Raw genomic sequence first — 27,987 nt, 5'->3', positions numbered from 1 at the left:
GCAAAGTGCATAAAATTCAGGAATGGCCTAAAGATTGCATTAAAAATATATATAAAAAGTCCTCTGTTTTAATCTACAAGGCTCTCAGTTTTTGGTTTTGGTATAATAATGCAAAGAAGCAGCCAAGAGACCAGATAGCTATTCTCTTCTATATTTATGACAGAAGCTTCTCAATTGCTTCAAGGAGGTCAGTGGTGGAGCTGAGCCTTCCTATGTCCAACAGGTGATTCTTCCCTTGAGAGAAAAGTAAATCAGCATTTTCCTCTTGTCCTTTTACTGGCTCAGCTTGCCCTTCAGAGAGAGTGGTCTCTGAGGTAGGAACAATGACAATTTGTGGGATGATAGGGCTTATGAAGGAGTCCAAGCTTCCGTTTATTGGGTTTTCTTGAGCTTCCACTTGAGAAGTGTCTGTACTCTCCCCGGTGCTATTATTCAAGCCAAGCGGAAGAGAAGATGTTCTTAAAGAACTGCTCATGAGAAGCAGTTCTGAGGTGTTTGCTCCGAGGGAACTCCCAAGCGAATTCTCTAGACTGAGGGAGGACAATGCCAGCTATAGGGAAGAATGAAAATATATATATATCAACAATCCATACTCAATCATCTCCAGCAAAAATCACAGTTCTCCTAGAAGAGTGGCCTCAGTCAACTTCAGTCAGCAGTGACAGTCCCTAAATCATAGGCTCCAGGATTTTATGGGGCCAGTGAATTTGCAACTGGCTGTGATGGCACAACTGTCGCTTAAAGAAGGACTATCCAAGCTAGATTTATTGTGCACTATGTGTGCACCAGCCACAATGTCATTGCCTGAAGTTTCCATGTATGAAGAGGAAGCCTTCTGAGAATGACACTGAACTGTGGCCAACTGGCCATCAGTCCTCTTTTGCATCAGCAAGGGATGCACAGAGTACTCACCATCTTCAGTTTCAGGAAGGTGGCAGCTGCCAGTCTCCCACTCTCAGTGAGAAACAGGAGTTTCTTTTTCATCTTCCTCCTCAAAGACAAGATATTTTAAATTTTTTTAAAAAAAGAAAGATGTGGGTCCCACCATTTTGTATCAATTCCCAAAGTGGGATTTGAAGCGGATGGAGGTAATGTAACTACTGCGTCTATGTAGAAGAGAAATGGTGACGAGGAAAACACACAGAGAAAATGACTCTTGGATTCACCCCTACAACCTTAGCTGTATGGAGCAGGATTTGATTTGCGTGTTAGACGTTTGTTTTGTTCTTTGGGGCAAAACAGGAAAAAGCCAAGTTGAAATGGATTAGAAGAAACAAATTTCAACACAACATTTATGGACCTATAAGGCGTAAGGTAGGGTTAGGGATGTCAGAGAAAACTACACTTGATTCACACGCGTTCAGATTTCAGTGAATCTGACCTATGGATTCTGCAGTGGACAGCCTTTTCCAAGTTGCATGGAGTCCATGCACTTGTAGAGCATTTAAAATAATGGGGCAGGGAGGAATTCATTTGCAAACAGGAACAAGATTCTCATACATTCTTAAAAACAAAACTGGAATGAAAGGCACCTGACAATCTGTGAAACACAGAAGGAACAAATTTTAAAACTCTAGGAAAGGGTGATCATGTGGCAATGATTCTGGATTGTCTGTAGAGGATTTGCTGCTGAAACATTATGATAAGGAGCAATGGAAACTGTTGTGCTTTTAACCTTTTCTCCAGTTGGTAGATTGGAGGTATCTGCCTTTATGAGCAACCCACTCTTCTCGTCTTCTGCTTTTGATGAAAGAGAGTTACTCTGATGGGGTTGCAGTTTCTTATGGACTGGCTCCACAGGGTCAAGCTCCACATCACCCCATGCCTAAAAAGGAAATTGGGATGGATCCATTTGTTAAAGTTAAAAATATTTTGCCTTTCAGCTATGGATATAAAAAACACACACGTTTGCACTAAGTTTGAACAAGTGGCCATGAACTAGTGACTATGGGTGCATAGAATCTCCTTGTAGCAGTCAGCCAGACTTACTCCAAAATAAGTGGGCACAGGATTGTAAGTGGAGTTTATTCATTATGGAGTGGGGAACCTATGACGCTCCTGATATTGGTCAGTGTGGCTGGGGCTGATGGGAATTGGAGGCGATCAATATCTAGAGGACCACAGGTTCCCCATCCCTTGTTTATTGGAATCGGGTAAGTGAACAATAGACAACGTTGATGTTATTAAACATTATCCACAGAGCTGAAAGGGAATTTGTTTCAAGGGAATTCAAGAGCGCCTTACTATGTTTTATGATCATCATTTGCTCAATGTTAAAGTCTTTGTGGTGAAGAATATAAGAAGCAAACGGAGGGGAGTGTGAAATAATAGAAAGAAAGGCAAGGGGGCAGTTAAGTACATCACTGTTCAAAAAGTTTTCCGACTTTGTGTTTAAAGCATCCCATGCTATGCCCACTGCAATTTATAAATGCTTAGCACTTTCAGAGCGTAAAGTACATAGCAATCCATTTCTCACCAATTTTCCAAAGAAACCGATGAGGGTTAGTTCAGATAAATGTCTCTGCCTAGATTTCTGTGTATGCTTCTCCATCTACATGCATGGATGTCTTCCTGCCAGACAGGAGTCCCCATTAATTTAAGCAGGAGAACATGAGCTTCATGTGGAAAGGGATAAATGCAGAAATCACCCCTCTCCATTGAAGTGAATGGAGAAGATGCTCCTGGACGGAAATGGTTTTGGATAAAACACTGGATAAGGACGGACACTGATCCTGGGACTGGGGAACCCCTTTCCTATGAAGGACTGTTAACCCATGATAGAAGTCAATCGGGGGCTGCAGCCAAAGGTGGTGAACACAGATCATATAGTGGGCAGAGCCAGCGCCAAAAGTGAAGCACTGCAGGATCACATGGTGCTCTCTCTCTCTCTCTGCCACCCCATCTCTCTCCCACTCCCACATGGGTACCATTCCACATTAAATTAGTCTGACGGCCACATATTTCCCATTCCAGTTATGCACTCTTACTTGGGAGTAAATCAAATTGAACTCAGTGGCTCTGACTTCTAGGTAAAGATGCAGAAGACTGGACTATAAGGGTGTTTACAGCAAATTAAACATTAGGCCATGTGCATCTCCTGGATGTTGCGCTTGAATGCTGCCTTATGTCCAGGATGGAGTCTCTTCAGTTCAAGAAAACATTTTAGAGCAGGCAGATGCCTCATTTACATTGTGGAACAAAGCTCCAGAGATCATAGAATCATAGAATCGCAGAGTTGGAAGGGGCCTACAAGGCCATCAAGTCCAACCCCCTGCTCAATGCAGGAATCCACCCTAAAGCATCCCCGACAGATGCTTGTCCAGCTGCCTCTTGAAGGCCTCTAGTGTGGGAGATCTTGGCAAGATGTCCTGATCCCTTTTATGTGATCATTCTCCCTTAAGCAGACACAGTTGAAAAGTTATAACAAGAGTACAAACTTGGTTTCATTTCATATTTCTGTTATTTCAATACATATTGGTATAGTTTTGCCTCAACTGATGTATTTAAATTCCAGGATTCAGGAGCTTTGACTGCAACCATTCACATTATAATCGTGCACTCAGCTATGGGTAAAGTCATTGAACTCAACCCAGTGCAGAACTGCAGTCTTAGTTCACAATGTGGGGAAGTTATTTAAAAAAGACATTTATTATTTATAAACTATCCATAATTTTAATATCTCTCAAAGTGTATTTTTGGGTAGTCTCCTCTGCTTGATGGAGAAGGTTTTGTTTAATTGCTTTTCATGTACCCTTCCACCTGTTTTTAAAGTGATAGCTATTTTTAAACATCGGCCTTTTCTTCCTTAATAAAACTGCACTGTGATATTTTACCAGTTACTGGGTAAAGGCCATGTAGTGTTTCTGGCAGAATCCAGCTGTGCAGAGTACTGATTGGATGGCTCTCGTTGCAGTCACATGGCCATCCTCTGCCACTCCCCCCCCCCATGTTTCAAATAAAATCACCACCACTCTGGACTGGCTTTTTAAAAAGAGCAAAATAAATGTTTAACCAGAAAGATATGCCAGGCATCTGACTATTAAAAACAAAAGGTGTGTCTGTGCGTGCATGTGCATGCATATTTATGACAAAGAAAATCAGCACTAGATTATGTAAGAAGACCCTTGCTGGATCAGACCAAAGGTCTATCTAGTCCAGTATTCTGTAGTCAACCAGATGCGTATGAGAAGCTCACAAGCAGGACACCAGGGCAACAGCTTTCTTCCACTGTTGTTCCCAGCAACTGGTATCAGAGGCACACTGCCTCTGATACTGGAGGTAATATACAGCCATCATGTAGCCACATCCTTCATAAGTTTGCCTTTCCCCCTTTTAATGTCATCTTGAGGCAGCAACTTCCATAATTTAACTATGTATTGCATGAAGTACTTCCTCTTGTCTGTCCTGAATCTCCCACCATTCAGCTTCCTTGGATTATCATGGGTTCATTATTATGAGAGATGGGAGATGACAACACTTCTTCTTTTCCAATTTCTTCACACCTGACACAACGCAACAGCCCTTGTGGATAAGTTAAGTCACAGTGGGCTGTCGTGCCATGTGAACTACCTCTATGCCTTACAGCTGAAAAATTTTCTCAAGCGCCTATAGGTAGGTATGTTTCTATGCACCTTCAGCTAAGACAAAGCATGTGACCATGTGAGCTTGCTATCTTTAATGTGTGAAGCAATGATGTTAAAAACAAAGAAACCTGACTTTTAAACTGCAACATCTGTTCATTATGAATAACAAGCTATAATACCTACCCTGTAGGATTGACAAGGTATAAAGGCTGGAAATTTTCCATGCAATTTTCTGATAACAACAAATCTTATATACAAGAATAGTTGTGATTCACAAAACAATTTTTCAAAGAATGTAACTTAGTTTCTGGGTGTTGCTCCTCTTTCCTATTTTAACTTGTTTATTTTGAATTGTTATAGCTTCTGATGAAGGACTCATAGTCCGAAACGTTGAGCACCTTTGGATAGAAATAATTTTTTTAATACAAATTCTCTAAGCACCAGAGCTATTGGTGCTATCTTTTGCGCCCATGCTATTTGGTGCATTTCCCCCCTCACAGACACACCCATGTGAGCTTAAGCCATTTGGCTCCAGAAGGAAAGGAAAGACATAAAAGCCTAATTTCTACCAAGATTGGCTTGTCACTCTGATTTATATATTTTGTTAAAGATTGTACAGTACAATACTTTCTGAATCCACACATCAACTTTTGCATCCTATGCTCAATACAGCAAGTTCCTGAAGATAGCTAGCTGGTGCCTAAATGGAGAAACAATATTTAGTTTAAATTGCATTTGGTTTACTTCCTCATATGAAATGACCCTATACTTCCACAATGACCTGGTTTGTGCATAAAATTGACGCATGGTATGGGTTGTTGTATTCTGGATTGTCATGGTGTGTGAACACGGCTGTGCTAACAAAGCATGGTTTGTTTGTTTGTTTGTTTATTAAATTTATATACCGCCCCATAGCTGAAGCTCTCTGGGCGGTTTACAAAAGTTAAAAACAGTGAACATTAAAAAGTATACAAAATTTAAAACCATCAAAAATATAAAAACAACAGTATAAAACAGTATCCATTTTAAACAAACTTGGGGTCCATTAAAAACAAACAAACTTAGCATATGTTGTTAAATGCTGTTAAATGCCTGGGAGAAGTGAAACATCTTGACTTGGCACCGAAAAGATAACAATGTTGGCGCCAGGTGAGCCTCATTGGGGAGATAATTCCATAACTGGTGGGCCACCACTGAAAAGGCCCTCTCCCTTGTTGCCATCCTCTGAGCTTCCCTCGGAGTAGGCACTCGGAGGAGGACCTTAGATGTTGAGCACAGTGTATGGGTAGGTTCATGAACAAACCAGAAACAGAACCCATGATTTGTTCATGAGTTGTGGACTTGCTGTCATGATTCTAAACCCTCCTGCCAAGATGTGAGACAATAAAGAGGTCTGCCATGCAATCCACAAAGCTTTATTCAGTACATAGACATTTCTTCACACCTGAAGGAAGTGTGAATGCTAGGAGCTATCCTCTAAGCTTAATTAGCCTAACAAAGCAAGGCAGTTGCCTATCAACTAAATGGACAGTTTCCTGCAGTACCCAACAAGCTTTACCCCTCCCTCAAGGCGGCTCTTCAAGTTGTAATCTCTGGCAAGTAGCTAACTTAACGGACCACCTTCCACCTCCTCTAAAGTCTGCCCACATGACCCTGCAGCGGACTCTGGGATCTGTCAGTCCTGATGTTCCCTCCCCATCAGAAAGAGACTGAGTTCCTACAGGCCACTTGGGCCTCTTGTTTGATAAACTCTTGGGAAGATTCCTCTTTGACTCCTGGAAAAGCTTGAAGAATTTCCTCCCCCGCTTCCTGTCTTACCTGGTCTTCTTCAGCCTCCAGGGACACACCAGCGAGTCTGAGCCTGATATTCTGAGTTGTTTCCGTTTTGGTTGGTCAATATTACATGTAAACCCAGAACAGTGGATTGTTTCACCAGGCTACAAAGTTGATGATAACCCCTCCTCCCAAGCTGGCAGTGCTATAGCATAGCAAAAGCTTTTAAGATACAGGGAGGGAGCACGCGAAGGAGGAAAACTACAAAGGGATTGAGAAAACAAAGCCTGTTGTATCTGATAGTCAGTGGAATGTGCCCAGTATACACCATGGCAGATTGTGGGTAAATTAATTAACTCACGATTTGCTGTGGTGTGTGTAAACAGGCCCAACATGATCTGGAAGATTGTCACCCATACCACCATGGAAACAAAACTTACTGTTCCTCCAGTAGAAATGGAAGAAACACAACTGCTCTTGTTCCTGGAAGCAAAAGAGTGACGGCTTGACACAGAAGCCCTGAATGATGACTCGTTGACAGAACTTGTCGAAAGATCACTTTTTGATACCCGTATAAGAAATCTCAAGCAAGGAACAGCACTTCGAATGGTTCTCCTGAAAAGCAGGAGGAAAAATAAAAAGTGTTTCAAATGTGAAACAGACAAGACAACCCAGAGAATATGTGATCTTGGCAAGACAGCTTGCAGAAATAACAACAACAACTACTACAATTTAGCATCTTGTATGTATATGGTGATTTACAAACAACAGGTCCCAACATCAAGGGGCCCTACAACCTAAAACATATACAGGGAAACAGCAAAGGAAGAGGGAAGAATATGTGATTACTTCAATTACACATACTTGGGCTTAATTGTAGTAGGGCATGGGGAATAAGGTGTTGTGCCAATGGCTTCATGAAAAGGTGAGCTGCAAGGAGGAACTTAAAGATAATAAGGGAGGTGATCACACAGAGGCATTCTGAGAGCCATTTTGGGTCTCATAAGGGTCAACAGCCTTCGAATTCAAGAATAAAAAAGCCCTTCAGTGGGTGGAAGACACCTTCTGCATGTGGGAAAGGACCTTTAGAACCAACCTAATATTTATATTTTTGTTGCAAGTGTCCCAATTCTTCAAAGAACAGAGAAGGGCAAAAATTTAAGTCTGCAGTTCTACAGCTAATGGTGTGCTTAATTTCCACAGAAAGCTGTGAGACTTCAGCGCTACGGGCAACCTGGCTGCATTCTAAGACAATAAATACAGAAGCAGGTCAAGCATTTAGGACATTTCAGGCTCTCACAATTCAAATATCAAATAGAGATGTCTTGAACACAATGAAATTTATGTGGCTGCCGTAATTCATGCTACAGCATCGAGTAACTTCTACATGCAGTATGAGTAGGGTGACCATATGAAAAAGAGGACAAGGCTCCTATATCTTTAACAGTTGTATAGAAAAGGGAATTTCAGCAGGTGTCATTTGTATATATGGAGAACCTGGTGAAATTCCCTCTTCATCACAATGGTTAAAGGTGCAGGAGCTATACTAGAGTGGCCACCTGCACCTTTAACTGTTGTGATGAAAAGGAAATTTCTCCAGGTTCCCAATATATACAAATGACACCTGCTGAAATTTCCTTTTCAATACAACTGTTAAAGATTCAGGAGCCCTGTCCTCCTTTTCATAGGGTCACCTTAAATATGAGGTTTGGGTAGTCTGACCCAACAGTTCTGCTATTCCACTGGATCCTGTGATAGCATAAGTCTGGTGCTATGCCAGTTTAAGTACTCAAAGCTGGTATGGCTTTCAGCTCCACTTGTGCAAGGGGACTGAAGCATGTTTACAAATGTGTAAGCTAAATTTAACTCTTTGGGATTTACTTAATGGTAAATGCCTTTGGATTGCACTATTCGGTTGCATTCTATAGCCCTCCAGCTGGCCTAAATTGTGCATAGGATGGAGATGTAAGTATTTGTTTCTCAAATTCAAGAAATGTTAGTATACTACAAAAATCTGTATCCCTCACCAGAGGTAGCTTTCTTCCCAGACAAACTTCAACTAATTCTGACCCATTTGCTGACAAAGCTAAAATCACACAGATGGTTTACACTGCCACCAAGTGGTCACATATCTTTAATATTTTTTTTAAAGTATGTCCTTTTGCTTAAGAAATATCAAGGATACCAGCTGCACAATCCAAAACAAGAGTTCTGGATGCTTGAGTTCAATTGTGGGATATTATTTGAACCTTATTATTTGTAAAATATAGTTTCTGAAAAACTTTGTCAGAAAATTCATCTCTCTCTCCCCTTCTCCCTCCCTGTGTTAACACATAACAGGTCATCCTTCCTATTAAAAATGGATAGGAGGGATAAATTAAGTGTTTGTTTGCACAACCTAGACTATTAAAATCTACAATCTAGATTATAATCTAGATTTTGTAGGTTATTTACAAACAATCCCTAAAACACCTCCTCCTTTTTCATTACAATAATCATCACAACCAAATAAGGAGAAAGAATAAAAGGAAATGAACAATCAACAGAACGATCTGGCTTTTGTCACAGCACTCTAGCCTGATGGGAAATAGGTTCTGTTCCACTGCATGCTAAATTTTCACAATTGTTTTCATCTTAGCCTTGGAGATAAACTTGATGTAGACAGTAAGCGAATGAACTCAACACCGATCAGAGATTAATAGACCTGAGACAAAATGGAATCAATTATGGCATGCATAATAGAGAGGCTGGCATTGCATATCCCTGCAAGGCATTTGTCAACGGCCAGAGGGAATTCTTGGAAATAAGGTTTATTTTGATACACACACAAAACCAAAGTATCCTCCCTTCAACTATGAACTGCCGCAGTGCTGTTATAATCTTCAGACACAATTATCATGTAGCAATGATCTTGGGACTCAAGAGCTGTCAGTTGCTATCAGTGGATGCACGAGCTCTCTCTTTTCAATGTGAATATGTTTTTGTTCTTCCTGCTCAATTCTTTACTGCTTCAAGGACACCTATGTAAGTGGTCCCTATGGAAAGCTGTAATGCATACAAACTATTGCTGAATACCAGGCGAGAGTCAGACTTATCATGAAAAGAATATGCCCCTTTTCAGTGGTTGCATGTTTTAAGCTAGGCCTGGTTGATTAGGAATAATACACTTCAAAGAAAAGCAACAAAAATTGACACCAAGTTCTGCAAATTATGCAGATTAAGCAGATATGCATATATTTAATTGTTTTACATAACGGCTTCTGCTAGTCATGGCAAAGAGTAAATAATTATGCATGCCACTGAAGCATTGTCCGCTGCTCACCTACTCACATCATCTGCACAGGGCAGAAGAGACTCTTGACAAATGCGTTATAGTGTTCCTCTCATTCCGCTCATAAAGATACCAACTGCAAAATATTTTAACAGAATCCAGCATAAGGCACAGGAAAGGCACTTTCTGGATACACAGAAGCCCTTTCACATAAAGCAGGGAGCTTCAGTTTGCTGGATCTTGACTCTACAAATGTATTCATGTTACTTGTTAATCCAACCTTGGTTAGTGAACTGAAGGCGGAATGGTATCATGCAGAAGCAAAAGGATTCAAAGCAAGAGGTTTCAAAGAAATAGTGGTGCAGGTAGGTGAACAAATACATATTTAACCCACATATCCTCTGCATATGCAGGAGCACTCCGAGCCTTAAAGCATCATGCTCCCATTTACAAGAACATCCAGGGACTCAGAGCCTATTATGGTTCCATGGAGCAAACTGTTGTCCTTCCCAATACCTCCTGGCAGCAGAATGAAATACCATGCAGATGATACAAAGGCTTCTAGGCCTTGGTATGTACTGAAGATATCACCAATGTGTGCCAGCCCATAGGGTAGGGGTGTATAACCCCTGACCAGAGGGCCTACTCCGACTCACCAGGGTTCCCAATCTAGCCAATGCTGCTCTCTGGGTTCACCATGTCCCTTTCCTGACATCTGCCCACTTGCGGCTTGATTTTGTATCAGGACTGGCAACCCAATTATTTATTATTGATTTATTCATTTCATTTAATTGAAATGAATTCCAACTCTACTATTCTATGATTCTGTGTTTTCCATTCTGGCCCAATAGCTGAAGCTCTCTGTTCACAACAATCGACAAGATAAAATACCGTTGCCACCCAGCGACTGCCACTTTCCTCCCTGCCCCCCTTTCCCTGTTTTTAAATAGCTGGAACATGATCTGGTATGTTTTCCATGTACTAGCACCCTTGGGTCTTTCCGGAGACCTTTGGAGCAAGCTGAAAATGTGTGTGTATGTGGGGAAAAAGATCGAATTCCCGTAACCCCATTAACTCAGCTCACTTCCTTCCCATTAGTGCTTCTCCATCCACTCCCATCTCACTCCTTCACGAGCTTAAACGGCAGCCTCAGAAACTCTTATTTTCTGTGAGGCTTGAACACTTCTGAATGGGGAGGGGGATAATCAGGGTGAGCTTTACTTTACTGGAGATTATTCTACTTTACTTGTGAGTAAAGATACTATCGCCATGCAATGGGGGGGAATTGCCTTGCTTCTGAGTAAACAGGCAGTCACTGCACATTTGAGGAGGGGAAGAAGTAGCTTGTTCCGTCCTAGTTGTGAGCTGGCATGCAGCTGCCATGGATTCTGAGTAACTAAGCATAGTACTGAGCTGCTCCCTGTTGCTGTCTTACTTCTGAGTAAACATGCCTAAAAGTGAGCTCGCAAAACCAAAACATAACATAGATGGGTAGAACTAAAATAAAAATTAATTCGAAAGACCTTTGTCCCCTTTGACTGTAGCCCTTCAATGTAGGCCCTGACCATCTCTGGAACATGGACCACAAGACCCTTCCAAGATTATCCTGCAGAATGAGTTTATCCACTTCTATTTATTACTATGAATGCTGCTTAAATTCATGTGAACACATGAAGCCAAATGGAAGATTTAAGTGAAGTGATTCAAGTGAAGGTTTTTTCTTGACCATCCAAATTCATTTAAAACCATACCTATTTCCATATAAAATTACTATCACAAGTGTGCATTCACCGTACCTGTATCTTGGGTGAATGATTGCATAGATTATGGGATTGTAGATTGCAGAAGCTTTGGCGATGACGGCAGGCACAGATTTAGAATATGGAGTTAAGGTCCTGGCATAGCTAGAAATAAGAAAAACAGAACCAGAAAACTATTTTTAATGTACATTTTCATTAGCTAAGCACAAAACTGTTTGGATTTTTCCTGATGTATGTGAGGCAGCAATGTTTTGACAAACATCTTTCGGGTGGGGGGGAAACATATTTCTTAAGTATATATTTTTTAGATCAAACCTCAGGTTTTCTGAGGAAAGGTTGATTACTTCAGTGGGAGGAAATCACGTCCAGCATCAAAGCCCAGACTTCAAGACTCTCATCACCTGCTGTTTTTCAGCTAATGTGTGTATTTTAGATGCCTTTAATTATCCTAAATGGCACATCATTTTCATGAATAGGGCAGGTGCCAAACAAACATTGGAAGAGTTTTATGTTGTGAATATTGGGATTTTGAACCAAAATATGATGGTTATCCACAAGTGATTATCTGTATGCAAACAGAAGGGTGTGTGGGTGCCAAACCACGCATGCATTATTCATCTGAAATGTGTAGTAGAATAGTGCACCAGGCTCCATTTTCTCTGCAGAAATATTTCAAGGGGGGGGGGGAATCACCTCTAACTAGGTGTTTATTTTAGCTTCTGTATATAGATGTTACTCCTTGCAGATGACAGCATGTATTACAGTTAAGTCTCATTCACAGAGCAAGCAAGAGAGAAACATGTTTTCACATCTCTCAAGGGAGTTGAAGTTCCAGGCTAGATTGATTCTCCACCCCCACCCCTCATCTTGATCTGCTCTTGACTGAACTGACTTCACTGGCAGCCTGCCACTTACCCTGCCCACGCAATCAGAGTAACGCAAGCGTATGGAGACCACGACAAAACAAACACTACAATGGCCACAAAAGCAATTTTTGCTAGCTTCCATTCACTCTTCATGGAATGGGAGACAGAGGATTTCCTATTATAGGTTGATCCTAATTTCTGGACGTTCCTGTGATAGAAACAGAAGGAGATATTTCAATGAGCGAGATTGTGTTCATCCACATCTGGTGTCAGCATCCAGTATGGTGGGGCAAATGCCAGGGCCTATGGGCCTTAGAGGGCCCACGCCGGCTGATGCCAACCTCTCCCTCTTTAATTTTCATTTAAATGTTTAATGGTTCAGCATTGTCAAGAGAAGGGGCTGCAGGCTCCAATAACTTCCTTATTCCCATTGCCTCTGGGACCCACCCCTTCAGGGTCAGGGCCCTGAGGCATTGAGGATAAGAAAGATAAAGGCAGTAGCAGCTGAAGCTGCTTCATTCAGCACTTCTCTCTGGAGTGCTGGGCTGAAGGAATTATCAGTCAGCCAGAGCTGCATGCTTTCAACTCTGTTGCCCCCATCTCCATAACTGCCCACCTCCTGTCTTCATATGCCCTCTAGTAAGCTCTGTAGGGGCACATGAGGGATGTTCTAGTGGTCCCAGTGGAGGGCACCTTGCGTATTTCACCATCAAGCCTATAATTGCCCTTGTATTCAACATGTGACTGACATTGCTAACAATATACACAAAGGACATTGTTTCTCTTACAGCTCTTTAGAAAGAGAAAGAGAACATGCATGTGTATTCTCTAAATTTGAAATCAGTTTCTTCCCTATCCTTTTAAATATACTGATCTCATCCCTCCCCTGTGAGGTGGCTAATGGCGGTAGTAGTTTTGGATGTTATATCAACGCAAGCGTGTTGGGACAGACAGGGCAGGAAAGGAAGTGTCATTGATTTGCACTTCCTATTCTCCACATTCTTTGCAATATTTAAAGTTAAACTTTTGCATCCTCCTTCATGATGAGAAGTTCAATGTCCAACACATATTGCACTATGAGGAGAGATACCAAAGTTCCAATTGGACATTACAAAAGCTGCATGCAAAAGAAGACGAAGCGAACATGACATTATTTACATTATTTCAATCTAGTTTTATGAAGCTTGAATTTCTGCCAGATCATGCCTCTAGATAATGGTTCAATGAAAAATATCACCTAATTTACCCTGCATCTTCATTCTCTTGGATCAACACAATAATTACCCAGCTGGCTATTGCAAACCTTTGTTTGAAAAATGTTACTGAGTTAAGAGCCAAACATTATCAAGGAAAGGCCAAAAAAGACAAGGAGTGTTCACAAAAACAGACATTTCCTTTTATGTGTCATCTTATCTCATTAAGCAAGTCTTGGATAGAGGCGAAATCTCCAATTTAGGTAACACATGATCACCTATGAAAATATATTTGACTTCCGGACAAAGAAATATGTTTCAGCGCTCTGCTTACCTGCCAGTACTCCTAATTGCCAGAAACATGAATATATAGCAATGGAAGATTACGATCAGAGGGATGAAGAACACACAGCAACATAACATCATGGTATAACTTCTGTTTGCTGGAGAATAGGTTACATAATCCCATGTACAAGAGATCATCAAACCCTCTGGTATATAGGAGCCTAAGAACAATTAGCATACTCATTAAACAGCGCATAAATAAGGATTGACATAGGAGCCTGTCAGTTAAGAAGAAAATGGCAACACTACATAGGAAACAGTGTGCTAGTCTGTTGCAATAAACACAGTTTGTCTTGCAACACCTTAAATGTTAATTCATTTATTGTGGCATAAGCTTGTGTGAGCCAGAGGCTACTTTTATACTGTAGTTTAACTAAATATAACTGTCTCAGTCTTCCCAAAAATTTTAACAGTTTAAAATTGAAAACTACTGTATAACAGTAATGCTAAAATAAAAGGAGAACTAAAGGTTTCAACCAGCATGGCTAGTGATCAGGAATGCTGGCAAGACATCAAGTTGAGGAAGGATGAACAATGCTTTTAGCTATCTTGTGCTATAATGTACTGCAACCTGATCTTATGCATTTTACTCAGAAGTAAAGGTCAATAGAAGATGCTCCCAAGAAAGTGTGTCTAGGGCTCATTTCTCACTGATATGGGCTCCATCATTTCAGTCAGAAGGTTGGGGGGCTTTTGTGTTTGAATGTTCTTCCAGATCAGTGTCCCTGAAAGGCTAGATGAATTCTTTCCTCTAACATCTAGTTTTCTATGCGCAGGGTTTCTGTTTATTTTAAATTCAGGAGCATTTATTTATATATGAACCTATACAAATATTAAGGTCATGTCCTCTGGCTTGTTACTAGAGGTTATATTGACAGTACCTTTTCACTAGTGGCCACCATAAATGCATAATTCATTTCCCAGTGATCTATGCCACATCCCCTTTATATCAGTTATGAGACTGGATATGAAAAAGTTTTGGACTGATTTTTAAATTGGTTTTGATGTTTTGTTAACTGCTGTGTTTTTAATTAGTGCATGTCTTACTGTAACATTGTTGTTGTTTTGTTCTAGCATGTGTGAGTTGGCTTGCAAGAACTTGTTCTTTAAGCAAGGATATAAATAATCTAAGTGTGCAAACTATGGTCCCTGGAGGTGTCCTAAAGGTCAGAATAGCGGCTCACCGCCGCTACGTTCAGAGGGAGCAGGGATGTCTAAGGGTGGTGGTGGTAGCAGATGACATCAGTGTCTGCCGCCAGTGCTTTGTCCCTATGTGCCCTGGCATTAGTTAAGAAGATAAGAAGCACCATGCTGGATCAGACTGAGGGTCTATCTAGTCCAGCACTCCATTCACACAGTGGACAGAGTGGTCGAACAGTGACCAACAAAGCAGGACATGGTACAACAGCACCCTCCCACCCATGTTCCCCAGCAACTGGTGCACACAGGCTCACTGCCTTGGATACTGGAGCAAGCCATCACTTGCAATCTGTGGTAGATACCACATATAGGCTTACACTGGGAGGAGCAGAACTGGGGTTGTTGACCTAATTGCTATACAGCTCAAGTCTTATCCTGGAACATGCTATATGAATTATACTGGCTAAAGCAAGTAAGTAGCCCGCCACCCAGGTGGGCGTATCTTATTAAGAATAAATGTATTATGCACAGATAATCAAAAAACTGTCAGTCTTCCTTGAAATTCTTCAAACATTCATACTAAATTCTTCCTGGGGTAGCAAGAAATGCTGTAGAAACAATGATGGCAAAGAGCAGAGATACAGTTAACTACTTTTACTCATACAAAATTGATAACCTTTATTAATAAGGTTTATCTGCATGTAGCAGCAGGTAATGCCATTTTAATTAAGAGTCTTTCAGGGCTACTATATCAGGGTAATTTCTTCTAAATGGAATCATAAATCACTTATTCAGGTTTCTATCAATTCTATCAAAGTTACACAGCAGTAGCAATTTCAAATAGCTTATAAAATATTCCAAAACTGTAAGTAGATTTTGTTCAGTGGAGGTTTGTCTAAAAAACTTGGTTCAATTCCTTATTTAGCTATGGATAACTTGCTTCTGTAAATGGATGTTATTATACAAATATATCTCATAGGGTTATTGGAGGGGAAGTAAAATGAAATTGTGAAGCATATTGCATATTAAAAAGTGCCTTGCAGTAATTTTTCATGGTATAAATGAGCTTAATTCTCATCCTTACATAAATAAGCTTTCAGACAGCTAGTAGAGCAACAGTCTCAAGTAATGTTCCCTTTATCACTACCTGCACATAGATATACTGTACATGCTGTTTTTTCTACAACAATGTGAACCTAAGTTCCTCCTTTTGCCCCAGACCTTCACAGTTTGCTTGACAGGTGTACCGGCAAGCTCATTGAACAGGCTCTGTAGTGTGTCTTCCCCCTTCACCCATGCCTGGAGCTGGGCTGTCCAGTTTTCCCCCTAATTTTTAAAGTGCTTTATGTATATTCATTAAATTCAGAAGGGAAAGGAAAGAATGATTTCGATGATTCAATGGTTTACAGGAGGTCTGGGCAATTTTGCCCCGCCCCCCGACCTACTGGAAAAAAGGGGGGAGTCTGTTTCTAAGGCTCTGTAGCAGCTACGGAGGCTTAGAATAGATAAATTTAGCTTCAAAAATGTAACCTCCATAGCGCTTTGCAGCAGAATTTTGGTGCCAACTATATCTTACTCCCCTTTTTCTGGGAAAAATACTAATGGGGCAACAAGGGCTACACTAGGGGGGCAGCAGAGGTCACATGCTTTCTGTGGGCTGTGTTTTGCCCACTGAACTACAGCCAATCAGTGCTGCGCACAGTGGCTTCTGATGCAGACAGGAAGATTGTGTTTCTCTTGAGTTTCATCTGGGAAGAGAATGGGCTTGTTCAGACAATACACTATGCCATGGTTAGGCCCTTAACCCTTTTGCAGGAAATGGTTAGAGAACATGTTAAACCGTGGTTATGTATCCACCATGGTTAGGAATGGTTCACATGACATACTAAGCCATAACGTTTAGCTCAAAATGTTTATCCGCTGCAGCTAAGTGTGTCATCTGAACATGGTCACTACCGTATTTCTTCGATTGTAAGACGCACACTAATTTCAGTACCACCAACAGAAAAAAAATCCCTAAGAAACACCCGCGATTCTAAGACGCACCCTATTTTTAGAGATGTTTACATGGGGAAAAAAGTGCGTCTTAGAATCGAAGAAATAGGGTATTATACATCTCATCAAAATATAGTGAGTGCAGTTCAATTGCAGGCTCCCTACTAAAATAATGGTCATCAGGATGTTCCCTCGTTTTTCTAAAGGGTTTCATACCAGGACCTCGAATAACTACAAAAATCATTGGCAGACTCAGCAATACAGACTTCAAATTTTATGCTTTCCTAATGTCTAAAGGTAAAGCAAAAAGAAGAATAAACCTTCTTCAACTGCTGTTTACAAATAACAGAGACACTGCAGAAAATCCCTTCTTTTAACCCAGCACCAGATGTTTACATACTGAAAGAAAGACAGAATTAATGAGGCTCTATGTAAACTCTGCTGTTGGGGCCTGTATTCAGAACTGGGCCTTAGTCATTAAATGCCTCACAAGACAACCCTGATGACATTTCTCTTAATCTTGCCAATGTTTAGTAATGTTATTGGATACCTTGATTAAAATATCTTGTATGTGGATACACAAGAAGCTAAGCACTGGAAAAAAGTTCAGTTTAAGGCTAAAAATAAGATGCCAATACTAATTAGGAAAACATCAATAGATAAGACAGAATACTTATCTAAAGACATTAAGTGCAGTTCTAGTTAACTTCGTTTTTACTGCATATAAAATGAGGTATCTGAAGCTTTTAAGTGTCACAAAATCCTCTTTGCTTGATGAAATCAATTCAGTTAATGTGTATATATGCACTAATCTCAGTACAATTTAGAATATTCAAAAGGAAGAGCTGTGTTTTTAAAAACAAGCCAGGAAAGGAATTTACAATTTAACTGGAGCTTTTTTCTTGTTCCTTTGACCCACATTACTAATTATTACCACTTATCCATCACAAATTATCCATCTCCATTTTGGAAAGCAGAGAAAAATCAAATCAAAGTGTAACATTTGATTCTGGTTCTTATAATATTACACTGGCCTGGTTTGCACATAACACAAACCCATGATTTGTTTTCTCAATCCCTGGTTGCTTCTTTCCATCCTACCTCACCTGAATCCCAAATGCTTTTGCGATACAGTACTACAGTTTTTTGACCACTGCCTCTGTAGCCTAGTGAACCATGGTTCTGGGTTCACATGTAACAACAACCCATGGTTTAAACAACCCAGTCTTTATAACCCAACAAGAAATTATGGGTTCTTTTTCTGAGTTGTTTGTGGCTAACAAACCATGTTTTTTTGTTAGCTTGGCCGCTTTCACACATCATGATAACCCAGAATTCAACAACCCATACCATGGATTAGCATTATGTTTGAACCAGGCCACTGAAATAGTGATCTATAGCTTTCTAGCAGAAAATCCCACCCCCGCCATACAAAACACGCACACACACTTTTATGTTTATACCACATCACTCTATGGCAAGGACAATTCAAAGTGGCTTCCTAATAAAAATGTATATTTTCAAAAAAATTCTAACAACAAAACCAAAACAAACAGGAATGACCAATAATTGATTCTATTGATATAGCAGCTGTCTTAATGGGAAACATAGGGAATAACTACAGCTGACTGATGATGCCTTCCCTCCTTTGACAGGATAGGTATTTACACAGACCTGTTAGTCAAGAAGCCAATTTGTTCACGCTGAACATACCTGGAAAATGAGAATACTCCCACTACAATAGAAATAGAATTACCATTGACAATAAGGTCCTAGAAACATTAATTTAGGGTGCATTTGCTAACGTCACTAGGCTATTCCTGTCTAAGGAAGCAAAAACAATGTACACAATATAGCATACATGGTGTAAAAAGTAAAAAGAAAGAGAGTAAGTAACATACTCCACCCAAACAGTGGGCACACACTCCATCCCAGTGAGTAGAGCCAAACAAAGACAAGGATTATGCACGAGCGCTTCTTTGAAGTCCTTTTTATGGACTGCAGAGGCTTAGTAATAACACAGTAGCGATCAACTGAAATAGCTAATAAGGTCATCATCGAGGTTATTCCAAAAAGTGCCCCACAAAAAGCATACAAGTTACAACCTAAAGCAGAAAAAAGAAGACATAATATTTTTAGTTTTCAAAATAGGAAAAGTGAGGAAAGACAAAAACAGAACAGACCATATGTATCCTTTCAGATCTGACATGCTAAGGGGTTATTTGGATATAGTGGTGAGCAGACACTATGGCCTTAGCTAGACCTAAGGTTTATCCCGGGATCGTCCCTGCCTGCTCCCGGGATATCCTGTGTGTCATTTACATGAACAGGGATGACCCTGGGACAATCCCGGGATAAACCTTAGGTCTAGCTAAGGCCTATTTCTTGTGATTCCCTTTTCACATAATATTCTTTGGTTTATGGTTACATTCCTCCTGCTTAAGAAGGTGATACCAAACCACTTTGGGTAAGGTCAGAGCACCACTTTAAAGCTTGCCGACTACGGCCATATTCAGATGATAATATCTTGGCTTAAGCTGAGATAATCAGGATACTTTTACCTCCACTTGTAGCCCCTTCATGTGAGCTGTGATTGAACCAGGATGGCTGTAATTAACTATAGTTTCCCAATTTAACAGGGAACTATGGTTATCACCTTGAGAACAAGACAGAATATTAAACAATGGTTTGAAGTCGTTCAAATTAAGCCACTGTATTTAAAATAATATAAAGCACGAGTGTGCGGACTTCAGGCTTATAATTTTACTTGTTTTTTTTTTATATATATAGAACCCCATGATCCACTGACTACAGCCAGGTGCAAAATACATACACTTTGAATTAAAGAGAGTCTCTGAGCACATTGTGGTACTTTTTTTTCATTACCAGCACTGAACTGAGATTAACAGTCCTTTCACAGTCTATTCCTGGTTACCCCAAGTATCAGCAGCCTAATTAAGGTAGGAAACGTAATTTTGTTACTATTATTAAATAATTGGAAGTCGCAAATCCTTGCCAACCTATTGCAAATCACGCAGAAATCTACCTGTAAATTCCAACATACCTTCTACCTGCCTCCAGACATATAAAATTAAACAAAGATATATTTAAACAGCAAAGTATTCTGTACCTTAGTACGGACTGCAACTGAGCTCACTTTGTTAATGGAAAAATGCCGCAAAGAAAATCCAATACAATTAAAGTTACATTTTTCCTGGAATGTTGCCTAGTGTATAATGATCTTAACCATTTTTTTTTAAAAAAACATGTTAAATATTCTGAAGAGAGATTACTAAACCACAGCTTTGATATATCACGAATATAGAAATTATTGATATTGTTGCATTTCTTGACAGTTTTAAAAATAATGAAGATAAAAAGCAGCCAGTACTGTTTATTTTCTGGTTCAGAAGAGACACAACTTACTTTTATTTAATCTAAAATGTGTAAGAGACAACAAGTTGTTTCTCAGAGTCTATGGAGTATCATATAAATGGCATATAGAAGAAATAGCTAAGAGTTTGAATAATTTGGTATGGATAATTGCAATGTTGATTCTAAAGAAGGACAGAATTCTTATAGCCAGTCTATATATGCAGCATTATGTTAAAACAGGGATAGCACTGACTACCTAGCAGGCATACATGATAAATTAGTATGTAGTAATGCTTACAGATGGAAAATTTGGGGGAATTTTGAAGCTACGGGGAAAAACTTTCCCCGTTTTACATGGAGGATGGATAAATCGGTTGATTTGTCAGCAGAATAGGGAGCTCTCTTATACAACTTTCTGTCTAAGACAATCCAGTCACCAGACTTGATGGATGGTGTCAGTCCAGGGCCTGAGAGATCTTCACTGCCTAGGTAGATGCTGCAACCCACAGTTCAGGGGCTTGCCATATGTGGCAGCCACACACAGATCCCAAGACTATGAAGTCTGGGTAGGTTCCCATCTGGCCTATAGGATTCTTCTGCTGTTACTTCTGATCTGAAATTGGAGACAAGATAGCATTTAAAAGCCCAACATTTGAGCTGCCTTTTGCAAGCATGAAAGCTATTGCATAGAACTGAGCTGCTGTTTGTACGCATGGAATCTAGCACTGGGCTTACTCCTGAGTAGGTATGCATACCTACAAAGAATTGAACAGTATTTTGTATGCTTGGTAGGGAAAAAAAATCCAAAGTGGGAACCATTGCAACTGCCCTTGCCACTTCGCTTTCCTGTTGTTGTCCTCATACCATGCCCTTAGCCCTGCCCACTGCGGGAATGTGACCCCTGAGGCCCTTTCCAAATTGGAATTCAGCTCTCAGATTGAAAAAAAAAATCATCATCCTTCTGTGTATATTAAAAGCATTCTTTATAACCAAGGTGGTGGTGGGGAAACAATCCTGCACCTGGCTTAGTAAAAAGGAAAACTTTTATCCATCATCATTGATGGTAACTGGTCTTACACAATTAAGTAGGTGTGTGATCTTTGTGTATTTCTTAATGCTAGTGTTAATTCTATTCATTCAAAAGAAGCAACAGAAAGGAGGAACTGAATTTACAGGCACAAGAGGCAAGGTGTTCAGTATCTCTTGAACAGGACCTGTTTGTCAGCAACCTTGTCATGCCCACAGTTAACTTCATGCCCAAGACAAGTTTCATACAATGGGGAGAAGCTCAAATGCAAATCAGTACTGGAAAAGTACCTATTTCTCCAAGTATCCATTCTTTGTGCATGCTGTTGAGAAAGCAGATGGGAGCCTGAGTTGCAGACATCAGGAAATCACTTACTGCTAAATTCATTATGAAATAGTTTGCTGGAGTCCTCAGCCTCTTGTTGCTTAATGAGCATTATCATGATGTTTAACATGGAGAAGAGAAAGAAAAATTCTCAGTTAATTTCTCTTTAGTTATAATACAATTCATAAACTGAATTGACTCTTTAAGCTGTAGTTTTAGCGTTTGTCAGAACAAAATGTGTATATAAACCTTTTGAAATGAAAGCTGCAAAAGAGAAAATAATTAAGGGACCAGTTTCTTCTCATTTTACAAGTGGCTCCAAGATGTTTTGGATTAATGAATATCAGTATTTTCTACTAACTTTCAGTTGTGAGATCATTTTTTATTCCTTCCTTTTTGTAAATTAGGCTTGTAAATAGCCAGTCACCTGTAACAAGTATGTATTGTCTGTAGGCAGTCAGGCAGAAAACGTTTACTGAAGTTGTCTTTTCTTTCGGCCACAAATGCATGGACATGCTGGTATAATCATGTATTAAGATTAATAAAGAGGATAAAGTTTACGATCTACTTAAGCCAAGCTTATGTGACTAGTTTCTACAGAAAAACATCACCACAATATAAACCCCACTGAATTTATTTCCCTATATACATCCCACTCCCACTCCTATAAGATGGTCAATAAAACTTACAAGAACAAAATTGAAAATGCAATCTTCCCTGTGTCCAAGTCAATTATCAATGAATTCATATGTATAATGGATGTCCTCCTGTAGAGGCTTGGAATAGACAGTGGGCTCATCTACACCAAGCAGATATTCCACTATGAAAGTGGTATGAAAGCAGTATATAAAATGCAAGATCCACACTTCTGCTTTATAGTGGTATTGAAGTGCACTGACAACTGTTGGGGCCCATTGACATCTACCATATACCGCTTTCATACCACTTTCATAGTGTTATATCCTGCTTGGTGTAGTTGTGTCATGGGCCCCACCAGTTGTCAGTGCACTTCATTACCACTATAAAGCAGTAGTGTAGATCCTGCAGTGCACTTTAATATCACTGTAAAGCAGTAGTGTGGCTCTTGCATTTTCATACCACTTTCATAGTGGAATATCCTGCTTGGTGTAGATGAGCCCTATCTCCATGAAGCAAAACAGCGTAACAGTGATTTTATATAAACTCTATTCCATGCTTCTGCTTTAAATTCAGAGTAGCAATAATTTTATGTTAGTTTCGGCTTATAATTTTATGCTAGTTTCACAGCAAATTCCATTTCCCCCCGTAGCCTGGGTTATGTCTCACCCCATGTATAGATAGGTGCATAAGTGGCATGACCATTTCTAGTAAGAAAGAGAAATAAATAAATAAATAAATAAATAAATAAATAAATAAAATACCATGCATCCCCTGCTTTTCGTGTGATATGTCTATGTCTAAAGTAGAACTGAATGGAAATTTACACCTTTGCATGTGTGCCTGTACGTAACTTTGGGAAAAATAGGGAGAAAACAATAAAACTACCCAGGTATGTTGTAGTCATGTATGAATCTATATTTACATTTTGAAGTATTAGTGTACTATGTAGTTACAGTTGAAATAATAGAACTACCGATGGATTTCACATTAGTATTCCTATGTAGTTCCTCAAGTTCCCATTGATGAAAACTGAAATGGCAAAGGTGATCTCCTCCCAGAAATTTAAAAACCAAATGAAACTAATATTTGTCCAACTGTGACCTTAGCTAGACCTAAGGATTATCCCAGGCAAATGGAGGGGTCATCCCTGCCTGCTCCCAGTATCCCCTGTGTGTCATTTGGATGTATAGGGATGATCCCAGGATGATCCCGGAATATAGGCCTGGTCTAGCCATGGACTGTGACTTTGGGCTCATCTACACCAAGCAGGATTTTCCACTATAAAAGCAGTATATAAAAGGCAGGAGCCACACTACTGCTTTATAGAGGTATTGAAGTGCATTGATAACTGTTGGGGCCCATGACACATGCCATATACCACTTTCATAGTGTTATATCCTGCTTGGTATAGATGTGTCATGGCCCCCAATAGTTTCAGTGCAATTCAGTTCCTCTATAAAGCAGTAGTATAGATCCTGCAGTGCACTTCAATACCACTATAAATCTGTGGTGTGTCTCCTGCCTTTTATATACCGCTTTCACAGTGGAATATCCTGCTTGGTGTAGATGAGCCCCTAGTTTCTTGTGCATTTTTTCCTCGTAGCAAATCTGTGCCAATCACCTTTTTCTGCCAGTACCAGAAAATTGGGTAAGCTCTGAATCACAGCTTTACAGTTACTGGCATGATATGTTAGTCTTTGGAGTTTATAGATCTTGAAGTGTTAGTGGGCAAAGGCAAAATGGATTGACTAAGGAGGTAGGAAAAAGAAATATAAAATCTAATACTGCTTCTTTGGGTCACTAGGTCAAAGCAATCCCTATTTAGCATGACCAAAAGTCATTATTATCTGACTGCTGTTCAGTGATCCATTTGGAATTACTCAGCAATTTCAGTTCACCTAGAACTCAAAAACACTGCTGGCAACATCCATGGAATGTTCATCAGAATATCAGGGCACTGAGTATGAAATCCTTTATGTCCAAAAGACTGGCCATCCATAAACAAACTTAGGGTGCAATCTTATGCACGTTTAGACAGAAAATGTCCTACAACTCTCAGCATTCTGTTGAGTGCAGTGTTATTTTATTTCAAGTCCAATAGTTTTTGTATAGTCAGAACTGTCAATTTTCATTGAATTTATCAAAATCCATGACCCACAATGAAGAGTTAATGGCTATAACTTAAGTGAACTACAAATCTGCTGGTATAGAAAATGAGAATAAAGCTTTAGTTAGCAGCTGGTCAAAAAAGGTTAAAATTGTAATGGCACAATGCCCTTTACCCTACACTGTCTGTACTAATTTATTTCAGTAGGAAGAAGTGAAACGTAAACATTCAGACTGTATTTTTTCTTATGCCTGGTATGAACTAGTATTAAACAGGCATGCAAAGTTCATCAGCAATACGATTTCCCAGTAAAGGGTACTCTGATAATACTGTATACAAGTAACTCTATCTTATGTCAGGTTTCCCAGAAGAAAACATATTAACTCAGAATGACTGCCTCTGCAAACTGCAATGCTCAGGTATATTTCCAAATGCCTGTCTTCTCATGGCTCTTTTAAAATTTAACCTGGAAAATCAGTGTTCTGAATCACATGGAGAGCCTTCATCAGGGGAAGCCGCTGTCTCCAATTTCAGTGAATTTATTCAATCAGAACTAGCCAGAACTCTAGAGGAATTATCTAAGGTGCTGAACCCCCATCCCCAGATGGCTTTTGCACCTTGGAGAGCTCCTTTAGAGTTCTGGCTGGTTCTGAAAGAAACCCAGAATGGATCACAGACCTACTGAAATCAGAGCCACAAGTCTCCACTGGCCTCCCTGGATACAGGAGACTCTTGTTTTTGGAAAGACACCCTCCACAAGGGCAATGGAAGCAATGACATAGAGGCTTCTCCTCCTCATGGGTTTAATCACATGGTTTAGGAATGCCTGAATAGGGCTATCATCTGCTCTGAAAATATGTGCCTTGGAATGCACCAACTGAGTGTTCACTTCCCATACCTTAGAAAAAGAGTAGGCAACCTGGCACCCACCAGAGATTGCAGACACAACAAAAATTGTGGAGTACAACAGCAGGTCTGATGGTCAGAAATTATGGGAGTTGTAGTCAAAATATCTAGAATGTCTGTCGTTACCTTTGATCACAGATAGATAGCAACATTAGGCCTGCAGGTTGTAGAATATATCATCCTGTGAATCCCAGGGAAAGTGTTTTGGATTTTTAATTTCAACAGTTAATTTTATACTATATTACCACATTCCATGTTATAGTCTGAAACATTAAACTAAGGAGGTTTAGATCTGATCAGTGCTTGGATGAGAAAGCATCTGAGTACTTTCTGTACACCACCTTGAGTTCCAGGATGGAAAAATGGTGGCAATATAAATGAACTTAAATAAAATAAAATAACTGACCTTTTTTCCCAGGTACTGAAGTAGGTTTAAGAAATTAGTTACAGATGAGATGTTCTTATTCTCCTCTTCCCCCAACATATCAGTTATTAAAACAAGCAGAACCTAGGTAATGAGATCTCCCACACTAGAGGCACTCAAGATGCAGCTGGACAGCCATCTGTCAGGAATGCTTTAAGGTGGATTCCTGCATTGAGCAGGGGATTGGACTCGATGGCCTTGTATGCCCCTTCCAACTCTACTATTCTATGATTCTAGCATTCAGTCACAAAAGCAAAGCTTTCCATATGTGTCATCACTCATTTTTTGTCATAATTTTAGAAACAAAATAAAATGGATTCAGCACACGTCTAACGCCAGGCTTTCAAGCACATTCAACCACAGAAATGTATGGGCTGTTCCAACTATAACATTCCAAATCTCATCTCTTTGTGAGGTGAGATAAGGGAAACCCCTGCTTTTGAACCAGGAGATTCCAGATTTGAGTATGAGGTGTCCCTGGTCCTGCAGTTGGTCAGTTCTATCTCCCGCCATGTGGAAGGCCGAAAAGGGAAGTATTGACTGAACAGCTCCACAAGCCGTTTATTTCCCCTTCTTCAAAGAAGTATAAAAATGTCCTTCATGCTTATCACCAATCTGTTAAAACTACCTTACCTGAAAAATGCATAGAGAACAAGGAGGTTTCCTGTAATTCCAACAGAGCCAATTACAAGAACACAAGAGCCGACAGTGTAAAGAACATGATCAGGAACATCCACCTTTGTTCGCTGCTGAGTTCCTAGATTCTGTGTCTGGAAGAAAAACAGCAGAGGAAGCAAAATATGGTTTTCTTCAATATGGTTTCATTTAAGACGTTTGTTAAAGCATGCAATACAACATTATTTACTGCAGCTATTGTGGTATTTGAGTAAAAGGTAATAATTACAGCATGTAATATATAGCATCCTTCTTTTTTAACATGAAAAGGAGAATTGATATACTTCTAGAGACTCAAACAATGTTATACTTGCATCAACAGACTTCAAGAATTACTTGGGATCTGGATCTGGAAAAGGCCACAGGGCTGACACGGTTCCTCCTCACCCTTCCTCACTTCCCTTCATTATGCACAGGGTTGCTTGAACTCTGGATCTCCTTATCCAGGATGTAACATAGATGCAAAATGTAAAATATCTCAAGTTCAAATAACTATTGTGTGTGTTGGTTTGGATATTGCTTTCTATGTGGGATGAGAGGAAGGGGGCTGTGTTAGGAAGAATCACGAAACCCAGCTTCCCACACAACAATACAAAGGGAAGAACACCTAATTAATCTGTTCATTGGTGAACAGATCAGGCATTGGCCTCCCTCTCAAATAAAATAAGTAATAATATAAAATGCCATAAATCGATGAAGTGTTTTGATTATGGTGATGCTGCTGATTTAAAACATTTGTATACCAGGCTTAAGTCAATAGATTCTAGGGTGGTAAACAGCAAAATATTTCATAAAACAATAAAATATACAAAACCATAACATTAATGATAAAATGAAGCACTGACTAAAATATACAGTGAGGGAGGAAGCAGCAGCCAGGCACCTCTCCATCGTGCCTGGGTCCAGCTCCAGCTGAGAGCCCCCTCCCTCCTGCTACCGTCACTGCAGAGGCCACCAGTGAGGGAGGAAGCAGCAGCCAGGCACCTCTCCATCGTGCCTGGGTCCAGCTCCAGCTGAGAGCCCCCTCCCTGCTGCTGTCAACTGTCACTGCTGAACTTTGTAACTAAGATTGTAATGCCTGAATTTGCTTTCCTTTTCCCCCTCCTCCTCCCTCCCAATCCCCTTTCCTTTTGTGTCATGTCTTTTAGATTGTAAGCCTGTGGGCAGGGACTGTCAAGAAATACTTTTGTAAGCTGCCGTGAAAGCCTTTTTTGGCTGAATGGTGGCATGAAAATGCTTAAATAAATAAAAATAAAATAAAAAATACAGCAGCCCACAACATTTCTTAAATAAAAATAAAAATGTATTACGTCGGTGTTGAAAATAATATAATGTAGGCATCACACAAATCTCTTTAGGAAGGACATTCCACATCTGGGATGCCACCACTAAAAAAGCCCTTTGCTTCTTAGTGCACTTCCAATAAAGAAGGCACTTGGTGGGAAGCTTCTGCAGAAGGACTCTTCTGATTAATTGGCTTGAGCAAAAAAAATCAATAATACGTATATCATTTATTCCAGTCATCTTAGCAGCAGCCTCAGGTGCAACCTGAAATCATCAGATCACCTGGTGCAGCCTAATTTG

The 27,987-nt window shown here is 40.0% G+C and overlaps 1 protein-coding gene across 1 annotated transcript; it reads right to left on the bottom strand.

Annotated features, from left to right (window-relative positions):
- Positions 1 to 49: 49 nt before the first annotated feature.
- LOC134405029 (melanopsin-like) lies at positions 50 to 27,927 on the bottom strand. The gene is made up of 10 exons (XM_063136088.1): positions 27,734 to 27,927; positions 26,362 to 26,517; positions 21,619 to 21,752; positions 18,828 to 19,031; positions 13,781 to 13,952; positions 12,303 to 12,461; positions 11,424 to 11,531; positions 6,797 to 6,971; positions 1,676 to 1,825; positions 50 to 550 (listed from the first exon to the last, which is right to left on the bottom strand). Exons 1-10 carry the CDS (start codon positions 27,925 to 27,927, stop codon positions 155 to 157), a joined length of 1,848 nt encoding a protein of 615 aa, XP_062992158.1. The 3' UTR covers positions 50 to 154.
- Between the last annotated feature and the right edge of the window lie 60 nt (positions 27,928 to 27,987).

This window comes from Elgaria multicarinata, chromosome 10, assembly GCF_023053635.1.
Source record: "Elgaria multicarinata webbii isolate HBS135686 ecotype San Diego chromosome 10, rElgMul1.1.pri, whole genome shotgun sequence".
Lineage (NCBI taxonomy): Eukaryota > Metazoa > Chordata > Lepidosauria > Squamata > Anguidae > Elgaria > Elgaria multicarinata.
This window is presented reverse-complemented; position numbering and strand designations above follow the sequence as displayed.

Excerpts from the sequence above, each read along its gene's own strand:
- LOC134405029 (XM_063136088.1), bottom strand. The coding sequence starts at position 27,927 with ATGACTGGAATAAATGATATACGTATTATTGATTTTTTTTGCTCAAGC. Across the intron at positions 13,953-18,827 it reads GTGCCCACTGTTTGGGTGGA|GCTCCTATATACCAGAGGGT; the intron begins GTATGTTACTTA and ends AATTGTTCTTAG. Across the intron at positions 11,532-12,302 it reads ACTCTGATTGCGTGGGCAGG|CTATGCCAGGACCTTAACTC; the intron begins GTAAGTGGCAGG and ends TCTTATTTCTAG.